This window comes from Oncorhynchus kisutch, linkage group LG4 (genome assembly GCF_002021735.2).
Source record: "Oncorhynchus kisutch isolate 150728-3 linkage group LG4, Okis_V2, whole genome shotgun sequence".
In the NCBI taxonomy this organism is placed as follows: Eukaryota; Metazoa; Chordata; class Actinopteri; order Salmoniformes; family Salmonidae; genus Oncorhynchus; species Oncorhynchus kisutch.
The window spans coordinates 12,205,038-12,218,740 of record NC_034177.2 but is presented as its reverse complement, the minus strand read 5'-3'; the positions used below and the strand labels follow the sequence as shown (position 1 = coordinate 12,218,740).

Below are 13,703 nucleotides of genomic sequence, written 5' to 3'. Positions count from 1 at the left end.
GGCCGGGCGCAGTGGTGCACGGTGTTTCCTCCGACACATTGGTGCGGCTGGCTTCCGGGTTGGATGTGCGCTGTGTTAAGAAGCAGTGCGGGAGTTGTAGCGATGAGACAAGATAGTAGCTACTAAAAACAAATTGGTTACCATGAAATTGGGGAGAAAAAGGGCAAAAAAAAAAGTTTCAGGCTGGTTTTTGGAAAAATGAGCCAGAAATTGTAGTTTGCTGTAAGCGCGTGAATGAGAGCGTGTTCATTGGTACTCCATCTTAAATTGTATAATTTATTTACGTATACCTAAAAACAATTGGTTACCACGAAATTGGGGAGAAAAAGGGGTAAAAGAAAAAGTTTGACTTGTTTGGAAAAGTTTAACGTTTGGGATTCATTTTGTATGGAATTTTGATGGAGGGATTATTGACTGAAGCGCGCCAGCTAAATTGAGTTTTTATGGATATAAAGAAGGACATTATCGAACAAAAGGACCATTTGTGATGGAGTGCCAACAGAAGAAGATCATCAAAGGTAAGATCATCAAAGGTAAGGCGTTTATTATATCTCTATTTCTGACTTTCGTGTCGCACCTGCCTGGTTGAAATATGTTTTTCATGGTTTTGTATGCTGGGCACTGTCCTCAGATAATCGCATGGTGTGCTTTCGCCGTAAAGCCTTTTTGGAATCTGACACAGCGGCTGGATTAGCAAGAAGTTAAGCTTTATTTTGATCTATTACACTTGTGATTTTATGAAAGTTTATGAAAGTCCTCATAGAGGCATTGAGGAGAATTGGAATTGCAGTTTACTTCCTGAATTGACTAAATTGAAATGGAATTGACCCCAGCCCTGGAATAGATATTGAGCAGAATTGTTATGGAACGTAACTATGACTGTTAATGATTTAGAAGTTATCATTCTCAGAGAGGATTGTGGGTTGATCACACTATTCTATGACATCAATACTAGTCTCCTAAAGCTGTGTATAGCTCTTTAGGCTCAGTGCAGGAGTGGTAGTATTGAAGGATCCTCCCTGAACATAGCTAATTGTCTGTGTGTTCCAGTAACAGGCTGGCTTTGCCTCAGTGATGTCTGGTCCTGGCTGGCTCCCTCCGGCCTCACTTCTCTCCCTGCTGTGGTATTTCAGGGGCCCTGCAGGGCCCAGCCCAGATAGAATTAGGAAGGGGTGCAGTGAGTCGATATACCAGGGACCCTGAGTGTGTTGGCTATATCGACTCGTGACGTCTGAGTAGATCTAGCGCTTTAGAGACTAGAGGGAGGTATGTGAAGGATAGCGTAAGGGGTGTGTGTGTGGCTTTTTGTTTTCAAGGTGTGTGTGAGTGTGCATACGCATGCAGGGGTACTGTATACCCTTACTCCCCTACTTACTACAGCTCTAGGGTCTCAACCTCCAATCTATAGCCATGGATACCAGATACTAATGTCAGTCTGTCCTGTAGGCATTAGCCTCTGGTCAAAGGCTCCTACTAAAGGAGAGAGAAAGTGTGTGACCAAAGCAAATGGTCCATTAGTGAATTATGGCCGTGGTCGAGACAGGAAATGGCCTAGCAGTGAGATCTTGCTGTGCCTGAGCACTTTGAAGTGAAGGAGTGAATCCCACAGATTCTTATCAAATCTACTGGGCCCCTGCTGGATCAGCACATTTGGCTGTGCAATTAGATTCCCACTCTGTGAAACTAGATTCCCACTCTGTGCAATTAGATTCCCACTCTGTGCAATTAGATTCCCACTCTGTGCAATTAGATTCCCACTCTGTGCAATTAGATTCCCACTCTGTGCAATTAGATTCCCACTCTGTGCAATTAGATTCCCACTCTGTGCAATTAGATTCCCACTCTGTGCAATTAGATTCCCACTCTGTGCAATTAGATTCCCACTCTGTGCAATTAGATTCCCACTCTGTGCAATTAGATTCCCACTCTGTGCAATTAGATTCCCACTCTGTGCAATTAGATTCCCACTCTGTGCAATTAGATTCCCACTCTGTGCAATTAGATTCCCACTCTGTGCAATTAGATTCCCACTCTGTGCAATTAGATTCCCACTCTGTGCAATTAGATTCCCACTCTGTGCAATTAGATTCCCACTCTGTGCAATTAGATTCCCACTCTGTGCAATTAGATTCCCACTCTGTGAAACTTTTATGTGTATCTGTTGTTTAGCAATCCATCTATCTAATGGCTATGCTGTCTATGATTCCAGACATGTTGAATAACATATGTTGAAAGGTTTTTTAACCCTACAAACTCATACAAAGCAAACCAGTTAGATCTGCAACCTGTATTTCCGATGAAACCCCTCTAACTGGCGTTTGTTTTATGTTTCCAGAGTGCTGCAGCAGCCCCCAGTCCTGTGATGGGGGGGATTCCCCCTGGAGAGGGGATTGCCAGTGGACCCATGCCCCCTGGATTCTTCCAGGTCACTGATTCCTACCACTCACACACCCCTCAATCTACACTCTATGGCAGGGGTAGGCCACTAGATTCAGCTGCGGGATGATTTATTTTGGAGAGAATGGAACATAATTATAATCATTTGTACACTGCAAATTGACTACAACTATAGAAATATAGATTTTATTTGAAAATAACAATACATTTTTGAGGTGAATTTTTTTGGAAAAAAAATCCTGGTGATTTTTGTCTCTTTTTTTTTTACCCAATAGAAACATTCTTATTACTATTTTTTTCTTCTAAACAATGATGGTTTTGGCCCGCATGCCAGCTGTTGCTGACCCCTGCTCTATGGCAGTGGTTCCCAATTATTTCCTTTCCATTGGACCACCAGATCTCTTTATTAGAATTTTATGGGGGGAAATGTGTGGAGCACCTGAAGTACCCTCCCTGACCACAAGTGGTCCCAGGACCACAGGTTGGAGACCACTGCTTTAGTTGCTGAATCCTAATTTGAGATCCACAAGCAAGAAAAACTGACTTCAATTTCTGCTGAACTCCACTGATGTCAATAAAGCATCGCTAAGTTACTGTATGTGTGATTCTCAAGTAAAGAGTTTAGCCTGCATGCATGAGCCACACTATTGTGCAACTTTCCTCTCTCTCATCTGCTCGGCTGTCTCTCTGTTCTACCACCCTGCTGATGTGCTTTCCACATCTGTAGCTGTTGTGTGGTGTTTCAATGATGCTCTGCTGTGGTCTGTAGCCTAGTCTCTGCTCTGCTGTGGTCTGTAGCCTAGTCTCTGCTCTGCTGTGGTCTGTAGCCTAGTCTCTGCTCTGCTGTGGATGTTCTTATAGGCACTTTAGTATTGACAGTGTAACAGTATAGCTTACATCCCTCTCCTCGCTCGAACCAGCAACACAACGACAACAGCCACCATCGAAGCAGCATTACCCATGCAGAGCAAGGGGATTAACTACTAGAAGGCTCAGAGCGAGTGAAGTTTGAAATGCTATTAGCGCATGCTAACTAGCTAGCTATTTCACTTCGGTTACACCAGCCTCATCTCGGGAGTTGATAGGCTTGAAGTCATAAACAGCGCAATGATTGACGCTCAACAAAGAGCTGCTGGCAAAATGCACGAAAGTGCTGTTTGAATGAATGTTTACGTGCCTGCTTCTGCCTACCACCACTCAGTCAGATACTTAGATGCTTGTATGCTCAGTCAGATTATATGCAACGCAGGACACGCTAGATAATATCTAGTAATATCATCAACCATGTGTAGTTAACTAGTGATTATGATTGATAGTTTTTTATAAGATAAGTTTAATGCTAGCTAGCAACTTACCTTGGCTTACTGCATTCGCGTAACAGGCAGTCAGTCAGTCTCCTTGTGGAGTGCAACGAGAGAGAGGCAGGTCTTTATTGCGTTAGACTAGCTAACTGTAAGGTTGCAAGATTGGATCCCTCGAGCTGACAAGGTGAAAATCTGTTCTGCCCCTGAACAAGGCAGTTAACCCACCGTTCCTAGGCCGTCATTGAAAATAAGAATGTGTTCTTAACTGACTTGCCTAGTTAAATAAAGGTAAATCGGCGCCCAAAAATACTGATATCCGATTGTTATGAAAACTTGAAATCTGCCCTAATTAATCGGCCATTCCGATTAATCGGTCGACCTCTCGTCTGTAGTCTAGTCTCTGCTCTGCTCTGGTCTGTAGTCTAGTCTCTGCTCTGAGCCTATGGCTGCGTCCACATGGTACCCTATTCTCTACATAGCACACTGCTCTGGTCAAAAGTAGGGAATAGTGTGCCGTTTGGGAAGCAGCCTGTGTTTTTAGTAGACATCAGAAAATAATTTGTCTGTCTACCCACTCAGTGTACTGTAGTGAAACCGGGAGGTGCAGTTGGGCCTAAACCTTAATCGAGAAATCGAAAGGTGCTGTAACACCTGCCGTAAATCAATACCTCATGAGGATAAACTCTTGGCAGCTTTCCCTCTAGTGAAAGTCAAACCACACACTTCTGTTTCTTCAAGTAGACTATGTAGGCATGTTGTCTCTAGGATTAGTCCTGTTTGTGTTTTGAAAACCAGAGAAGTAATTACAGTATATGTAGCCCAACTCAGTGTGTGAGCGAAAGAGACATACACACGCACAGAGATCTCCCTTTATCAGAGTCATTTGAATATGTAAATGTTGTTAATTAAGCCACCCTATTACCAGAAGCATTGGCCCACAATGACAGTGTTTGGGGGCAGCAATGTAAAGCTAATTGCATAGGGCTTAATTAATGCTGTGGTAATTGGCAGAGGGGGAAATTGGCAGTGATGATAAGCTGGAGGCTGGCTGCTATTCTGACTGGCAGGCATCACAGCACACATCCTCTCTATCTTTTCCTCTCTCTCTCTTCTTGCACTCTCTTCTACTGTGGAGTGAATAATCAACAGATATACCAGGCAGCTTTTTGCATTTGCACACCAGCTTCTCACACTCTCCTCTGCTCAGCTCAGTAACCCTCCTTTCTCTACCTCCCTCTCTCTGTGTCTGTCTTCCCCTCTCTCTGTCGCTCTCTGTCTCTGTGACGCCACAGGGTGCTCCTGGTCCCCAGGGCTCTCCTCACCCCCAGCCTCCTCTCCCTAACAGTATGATGGGACCACAAAGCCAGGTACTGCTGCTCTCCCCTCTAGATGTGTCCCAAATCGCACCCTCATCTGTATATAGTGGACTACATTTGACCTGGGGCCCTGGTGAAAAGTAGTGCACTATATTTAGAATATGGTGTGATTTTTAAATTGTGACGCAGCCTCTGTCTCTCTGTTGGAGCTCTGTGTTTCTCTTTGTGCTTTCCTATTGGGAAGACGACTGTCGTTTCACCGCCGTGGCACCTCCATGCTATTTCTGTCTGTACGCTCTATGCTACCGCATCTGTCATTCGGCTTGACGCTTTTGGCGGCAGCGCAGAAACATCGTTAAAACTAACTGTGATATAGGAAACCGTTATTGTAGATGTTCTATCAAATGTTATTAGTCACATGCTCCGAATACAGCAGGCGTAGACCTTACAGTGAAATGCTTACTTACAAGCCCTTAACCAACTATGTTTTAAGAAGTTAAGAAGAAAAACGTGTCAAGTAAAATAACTAGAAAATAAAAGTAACATAATTAAACAGTAGCAGTAAAATAACAATAGCGAGGCTTTATACAGGGGGTACCGGTACAGAGTCAATGTGGAGGCTATATACAGGGGGTACCGGTACAGAGTCAATGTGGAGTCTATATACAGGGGGTACCGGTACAGAGTCAATGTGGAGGCTATATACAGGGTGTTACGGTACAGAGTCAATGTGGAGGCTATATACATGGGGGTACCGGTACAGAGTCAATGTGGAGGCTATATACATGGGGGTACCGGTACAGAGTCAATGTGGAGGCTACATACAGGGGGTACCGGTACAGAGTCAATGTGGAGGCTATATACAGGGGGTACCGGTACAGAGTCAATGTGGAGGCTATATACAGGGGGTACCGGTACAGAGTCAATGTGGAGGCTATATACAGGGGGTACCGGTACAGAGTCAATGTGGAGGCTATATACAGGGTGTACCGGTACAGAGTCAATGTGAGGCTATATACAGGGTGTTACGGTACAGAGTCGACATACACGTTATAGATATTACAAGTGAAGCAACTACCTCCCTTATGAATGGTTGCAATGGTTGTTTCTTCAGTATAATTGTGCTGATGTTGTGATGGAACACAAATGTAAATTCATTGTTATTTGTGTTTGTAGTCTTTCATGAACCCACGATTCACCGCAGGCCCACGAGGTCCTCCTATAAGAATGGGCAACCAGGTAAACAAACTACAGTACCCAGCATTCTCCACCAACATCACCATACAATACTGTCATCAGTCTACCCAGTCTACTGTTGTTTAACAAAGAGATTTACCTCCGTATGAGTTATCCCTCTCTCTTTCCCCTGTCTTGTAGCCTCCTGGCGGTGGCCCTGGCCCCCATCTCATGCTCCAAACCATGGATCACACACGACCACAAGGCCATCCTAACTTGGGACCAATGCAGAGGATGAGTGGGCCTCGAGGCATGGGCCCTATGGGGCCAGGACCCCAGGTAGACCACTACTGTTCTGCTCCCATTATATCTAGTAATGTTACACCCCCGTCTGTAGGCAGCTGTTATATCAGACTGGTAATGTTACACCCCCGTCTGTAGGCAGCCGTTATATCAGACTGGTAATGTTACACCCCTGTCTGTAGGCAGCCGTTATATCAGACTGGTAATGTTACACCCCTGTCTGTAGGCAGCTGTTATATCAGACTGGTAATGTTACACCCCCGTCTGTAGGCAGCCGTTATATCAGACTGGTAATGTTACACCCCCGTCTGTAGGCAGCCGTTATATCAGACTGGTAATGTTACACCCCCGTCTGTAGGCAGCCGTTATATCAGACTGGTAATGTTACACCCCCGTCTGTAGGCAGCCGTTATATCAGACTGGTAATGTTACACCCCCGTCTGTAGGCAGCCGTTATATCAGACTGGTAATGTTACACCCCCGTCTGTAGGCAGCCGTTATATCAGACTGGTAATGTTACACCCCTGTCTGTAGGCAGCTGTTATATCAGACTGGTAATGTTACACCCCCGTCTGTAGGCAGCCGTTATCTCTAAGCAGTTCACAAAATGTCTGTAGTCTTTCAGAGACTAGCCCCCTGATTATTGAAACTGCCTGTCACCATCACCCATCCAGTCTGTCTCTGTTCTTGGCCTTGGTTCGGTCTGGTTATGGTAGTCTGATTCTTAGTTGTCGTTGCAGAACTTTGGTGGTGGGATGCGGCCTCCACATAACGCCATGGGCCCTGGGATGCCAGGAGTGAACATGATGTGAGCCTTGTCTCTATTACTCTCCTTTCACATGATGCATCTCCCGTGTGTGTTGTTTTCTAACTGGGGTTTCTCTCGTCACAATGCAGGGGCCCAGGTGCTGGACGACCATGGCCCAATCCGAACAACGGCAACTCAGTGAGTCCAACTTCCCCTCTAGACACGGAGTATACAATACATTAGGAACACCTTCCTAATATTGAGTTGCATCCCCCTTTTGCCCTCAGAACATGCTCAGTTTGTCGGTGCATGGACTCTACAAGGTGTCGAATGCGTTCCACGGGGATACTGGCCCGTGTTAAAAATTATTCTTTAACCTGTCTCCTCCGCTTCATCTACAGTCGTGGCCAAAAGTTTTGAGAATGACACAAATATTAATTTTCACAAAGTCTGCTGCATCAGTTTGTATGATGGCAATTTGCATATACTCCAGGATGTTATGAAGGGTGATCAGATGAATTGCAATTAATTGAAAAGTCCCTATTTGCCATGCAACTGAACTGAATCCCCAAAAAACATTTCCACTGCATTTCAGCCCTGCCACAAAAGGACTAGCTGACTTCATGTCAGTGATTCTCTCGTTAACCCAGTTGTGAGTGTTGACGAGGACAAGGCTGGAGATCACTCTGTCATGCTGATTGAGTTCGAATAACAGACTGGAAGCTTTAAAAGGAGGGTAGTGCTTGGAAACATTGTTCTTCCTCTGTCAACCATGGTTACCTGCAAGGAAACACGTGCCATCATCATTGCTTTGCACAAAAAGGGCTTCACAAGCAAGAATATTGCTGCCAGTAGGACTGCACCTAAATCAACCGTTTATCGGATCATCAGGAACTTCAAGGAGAGCGGTTCAATTTTTGTGAAGAAGGCTTCAGGGCGCCAAAGAAAGTCCACCAAGCACCAGGACCATCTCCTAAAGTTGATTCAGCTGCGGGATCGGGGAACCACCAGTACAGAGCTTGCTCAGGTAGAGCATCAGGCAGGTGTGAGTGCATCTGCACGCACAGTGAGGCAAAGACTTTTGGAGGATGACCTGGTGTCAAGAAGGGCAGCAAAGAAGTCACTTCTCTCCAGGAAAAACATCAAGGACAGACTGATATTCTGCAAAAGGTACAGGGATTGGAATGCTGAGGACTGGGGTCAAGTCATTTTCTCTGAATCCCCTTTCCGATTGTTTGGCATCTGGAAAAAAGCTTGTCCGGTGAAGACAGGGTGAGCAAAGCATCCTGAGACCATTCATTTGTGGGGTTGCTTCTCAGCCAAGGGAGTGGGCTCACTCACAATTTGCCTAAGAACACAGCCATGAATAAAGAATGGTACCAACACATCCTCCGAGAGCAACTTCTCCCAACCATCTAGAGCAGAGACAAATTCTGACAAACTCCAAGCATTGATTATGCAAGAATGGGCTGCCATCAGTCAGGATGTGGCCCAGAAGTGAATTGACAGCATGCCAGGGCAGATTGCAGAGGTCTTGAAAAAGTGTCAACACTGCAAATATTGACTCTTTGCATCAACTTTATGTAATTGTCAATAAAAGCCTTTGATACTTATGAAATGCTTGTAATTATACTTCAGTATTCCATAGTAACAGCTGACAAAAATATCTAAAGACACTGAAGCAGCAAACTTTGTGGAAATTAATGTTTGTGTCGTTCTCAACTTTTGGCCACAACTGTACACTGATTTGAAGTGGATATAACAAGTGACAGCAATAAGGGATCATGGCATATATATATAAATATATTATACACACCATGATGTTGTCTGTTCAGATTGCAGCAGTCTGTGTCTGACCTCTCTCAGTAAGAGCTCTGGAGATCTAATGCATTACCAAGTTCCCCAGTCCTGGATGTAATTGTAGTATTATATATCCCAGGCTACAGCCTAAATGGCACCCTATTCCCTTTATAGCGCCTTACACAACCCATAAGGCCCCTGTTTAAAGAAGTGCACTATATAGGGAATAGGGTGCGGGACACCCCCAGCTTCCATGTAAGATGGATAATGATAAGGCTGCGATGCAAAAATTATGAATGATACCGTTTCGAGAGGTGAACACCGATTTAGATTCCCTGTTCCTGTAATGTTGTGGTTGTTTCAGATGCCTTACTCATCACCTTCTCCTGGAGCGTATGGGGTAAGTACTCTCTGACGACCTCTCTCTCACACACACACTTCAGTCAGATACCAGTATATTATTGTTTTTGTGTTTGTAGATTTGACCCTGGTACAGATACATTGCTGGTTTTGTGATTCACTGTTTAATTATAAATGGGTTGTGTTCTTCCGACACTCTAAAGGGGGGTTCTGGTGGAGGGGGACCCACTGGAACACCCGTTATGCCCAGCCCTGCGGGTAGGTACTCCATAGTCCACCTTGGGGAATAGGAATTAATGTCAAAATGTTTTGACAAATAACCGTCATCTTCAATGAATGTGTTTGCCATCTCGGCTGTTCTCATTGCCCGAAGTACACTTGTCTATTGATTATCATAATAATAATTGAGATTGATTGCTTATCAACCACTTTTCAGACTCTAACAACTCTGGGGACAACCTCTACACTATGATCAACACTGGACCTGGCAACCGATCAAATGTGAGTTTGCTTCTCATACCAGCCCTCTCAAATCTGTTGTAGTAGTCACGTTGTTTCATGTTTCTTCATCGCCAGATAACTTTTAAGATACGATTATAAGAAACATTAACTAGTCCTACATAATGAAACTGTTCATCCCAAATGGCACCCTATTCCCTATATAGTGCACTATGGGCCCTGGACAAAATAACTGTTGTTATAATGGGTGCCTTTTGGGACCCTATATAACTCTGTTGGGACATATCCTGTTTCTACCTGGCTTACTCTATTGGGACATATCCTGTTTCTACCTGGCTTACTCTGTTGGGACATACCCTGGTTCTACCTGGCTTACTCTGTTGGGACATACCCTGGTTCTACCTGGCCTACTTTGTTGGGACATACCCTGGTTCTACCTGGCCTACTTTGTTGGGACATACCCTGGTTCTACCTGGCCTACTCTGTTGGGACATACCCTGGTTCTACCTGGCCTACTCTGTTGGGACATACCCTGGTTCTACCTGGCCTAGTCTGTTGTGATAGTGGTGCCTGTTCTGTTGATATGTGTAGTAAGGCAGTGCTTGTCTCCCGCTACAGTTCCCTATGGGCCCTGGCTCTGACGGACCCCTGGGGGCCATGGCAGGCATGGAACCACACCACATGAATGGATCGCTAGGTAAAGCACTGCGCTCTACTCTGCCAGTGGTTACCATACAACATATAGTTCTCAAGTGCCAATTGGGGTTGTGTTCAGTTTAGAACAGTATTCACTAACCAGTGCATGACTAGTTGGGAGTAGTTGTTCATTCAGACAATCTGAAAGTAGGCTCCCTCAATGGTGGTGTCTCAAATGACACCCTAATCCCTATATAGTGCACTACTTTTGACCAGGGCCCATAGGGTTCTGGTGAAAAGTAGTGCACTATATCGGGAATGGGGTGCCATTTGGGACTCAGGGTACAGTGTAGTAGATCAACCAGTAATGTGACGCAAGGAGACATATTCTCAGCAACAGTGCCAGGCTTTAGCATACATATATCTTTAGCAATCATATGACCTGTTGCATTATTAGTTCAGTAAAGAATCGTAACGTTTTAATTTCAGTGTTCATGAACTATAAACGTTTATTTTTTTTTAGGCTCTGGTGATATGGACGGACTCAACAAGGTGAATACTATAACATGGCTATACATATAGATTACTAGCAAAACATAACAAATCATTTGGACTAATTTGTGCAATATGTTTCTATTGAACTTCTTGTTTAGCCTGGGCCCAGATCTGTTGTCTCCTATAGCCTGGGCCCAGATCTGTTGTCTCCTATAGCCTGGGCCCAGATCTGTTGTCTCCTCCTATAGCCTGGGCCCAGAACTGTTGTCTCCTCCTATAGCCTGGGCCCAGAACTGTTGTCTCCTCCTATAGCCTGGGCCCAGAACTGTTGTCTCCTCCTATAGCCTGGGCCCAGAACTGTTGTCTCCTCCTATAGCCTGGGCCCAGAACTGTTGTCTCCTCCTATAGCCTGGGCCCAGAACTGTTGTCTCCTCCTATAGCCTGGGCCCAGAACTGTTGTCTCCTCCTATAGCCTGGGCCCAGAACTGTTGTCTCCTCCTATAGCCTGGGCCCAGAACTGTTGTCTCCTCCTATAGCCTGGGCCCAGAACTGTTGTCTCCTCCTATAGCCTGGGCCCAGAACTGATGTCTCCTCCCATAGCCTGGGCCCAGACATTTTTCTGCTCTTGCCAACTCCAGCGCTGTCAATGTCAAGAGGGACAATGACGACACTTAGACTACTTGTTGTTGCCTATTTACTTAGTCTCTTTCCTGCCTCCTCGCAGAACTCTCCAAACCATCTAAGTGGCATTAGTAACCCTCCTGGAACCCCGAGGGACGGTGACGAGTTGGGTGGGAACTTCCTGCACTCCTTTCAGAGTGAGAATGTAAGTCCCCTTCTCACCATGCAATATAAAATGTTTTAATGTGTTTTAGTGTAGGAGAGGATAAAATTATAAGTGTTGAAGAAAATGTTTTTTAAAATTGTTTCCTGTTGAACAAGATCAGGTAGTCACTCCATGTTTCAGTCAGTTTTCTTCCAATTAGTGCCTAGTGAACACAACCCAGCTGAGGCCACTGTGTTGCCAGTAACTATAAGTAGTGCCTATATGGCAGTATTGACTCCACAGTAAAGCTACGGTCATGGCACTTTGACACCCAAGGGAAGCCACAGTGACCGCATCATTGTGACCGCATCATTGTGACCGCATCATTGTGACCGCATCATTGCCTCTACAGTGGCAGTGTAGTGTGGGGGCACTGGGCAGTTGCCAAATAAGGTTTTTGGGGGCTAGAGTGAGGAAGTGCATTTCCTTTCTACAGTTGCAGTATGTGTTCTATTGTTTGTTGTGTGTGTCATGCCATTAGCTTAAGCTCTCCTGATTTGAACTCTTTGTCTGTGCCCCTCAGCAGTACTCCCCTACCATGACGATGAGTGTGTGAACTCCCCCTCAATCTGCCATCACTCAGAGGATCTGAGCTCATAACAGGACATGGCCAAAACGTATCAGCACAGAACCAGGGACAGGCGCCATTTTGGTTCCACGCAATTCCAGAATGCTGATATGCGAATTTTCAAAATGGCGACTTCTTGCTCCTCTTCGTTCCAAATGAAGGACAGTTCTTCATTCATCACCACCCCAAGTGTGACGAAACCAGCTACTGAAACTACTGCATACATGACCATTTTTAAAAATTATTTGCAGAAATGATTATTCCCCCCCTGCCCAGCAAAGAAAATGGTCAAAGTTGACCTCTTATGATTTTATTATTGCTTTGTGGTGCAAGATGTTCTGTCCAGGTTTCAACTTATAGCCACCTAAAACACTGATGTGCATTAAGCATTTTATTTTTTTCTTCATATTTCAGGTCCTGCATTCAGCCACGCAGTATGTGTCACAAAATGAGTCTGAAAACAGGCGTCTGAATCTGCCTTTAACTCTGTGACAACTCCTTTAAATGACTTTGTCCCAATGTACTATTTATCCAGATTTTAAGGGGAAGTGATGTGATCGAACTGGGCCTTTTGAACAGTTTAAGTGCTCAGTGGGTTTTTAAAAAGTGAAATTGGATCCCATTCAATGTGTCGACAAAATCTCATCGATAAGGAATGTTTTGTGGGTTATGGTTTTGTCGATGAGAGCAATCTAATTCTGCACTGGTTTATTCAGCTTTTTATTTAAACAGTCTCACTGCTGTTCTTGTTCTCTGTCAAGGGAGAAAGCAAACTTAAACTGTGGGTTTGGAAACAACAGAGGTGCAGGAACGCTGAGATCTGTGAACAACATACTACCTAGCGCTGCTCCAGTCCACATGTGATGTGTGTTTAACCTCTTCCCTGCCTGTGCTTAACACTCTGTCCTTTTTCTCAACATCGTTGTAGCCGTGGTTTCCTACTGTTCCATCTGGATTATGTGACGGTGAAAGAGTTAAACCCATTGTAACTTGAGGTGCATATTGGTAGTTGATAGTTTTTCTTTTTCTCCGGGTATTTTGTTTATTTTTTTGTCTCCTTATTGCTGTTTTTTTTTTAAATATTTTGATACCAATTTGACTATGTATATTGACCCAGTTATTTTGAAATTAGTCCAACGCTTTCTAAACCATTAAACTTAGCGGCAGTCTTGTAAATGTGATAAAAGGTTTATTTCATTTTCTGTGAATATTAAGCGTTATACACCTCTGTCCCAGGTTGCCTTTATTTACTGGTGTTTTCTTTATTTCAAACTGAGGAAAGAATGCTTGTTAATATAATTTTACAATGACTCAA

At 44.5% G+C, this 13,703-nt stretch overlaps 1 protein-coding gene across 4 annotated transcripts in view; it reads left to right on the top strand.

Moving 5' to 3' along the window:
* The window catches only part of LOC109889048 (single-stranded DNA-binding protein 3), a 22,512-nt gene extending 8,809 nt beyond the window's left edge, over window positions 1–13,703 (top strand). The window contains exons 5-17 of one of the 4 annotated variants that reach the window (XM_031822439.1): window positions 2,336–2,425; window positions 4,994–5,068; window positions 6,194–6,256; window positions 6,395–6,532; window positions 7,237–7,304; window positions 7,394–7,442; window positions 9,409–9,444; window positions 9,608–9,662; window positions 9,841–9,905; window positions 10,482–10,560; window positions 11,023–11,051; window positions 11,719–11,820; window positions 12,347–13,703. In XM_031822439.1, coding sequence (XP_031678299.1) covers window positions 2,336–2,425; window positions 4,994–5,068; window positions 6,194–6,256; window positions 6,395–6,532; window positions 7,237–7,304; window positions 7,394–7,442; window positions 9,409–9,444; window positions 9,608–9,662; window positions 9,841–9,905; window positions 10,482–10,560; window positions 11,023–11,051; window positions 11,719–11,820; window positions 12,347–12,376 — 879 coding nt within the window. In that variant the 3' untranslated portion in view covers window positions 12,377–13,703. Of the gene's footprint in view, window positions 1–2,335; window positions 2,426–4,993; window positions 5,069–6,193; window positions 6,257–6,394; window positions 6,533–7,236; window positions 7,305–7,393; window positions 7,443–9,408; window positions 9,445–9,607; window positions 9,663–9,840; window positions 9,906–10,481; window positions 10,561–11,022; window positions 11,052–11,718; window positions 11,821–12,343 lie in introns of all 4 variants that reach the window. The other 3 variants (XM_031822438.1, XM_031822440.1, XM_031822441.1) reach the window with 3 other exon arrangements.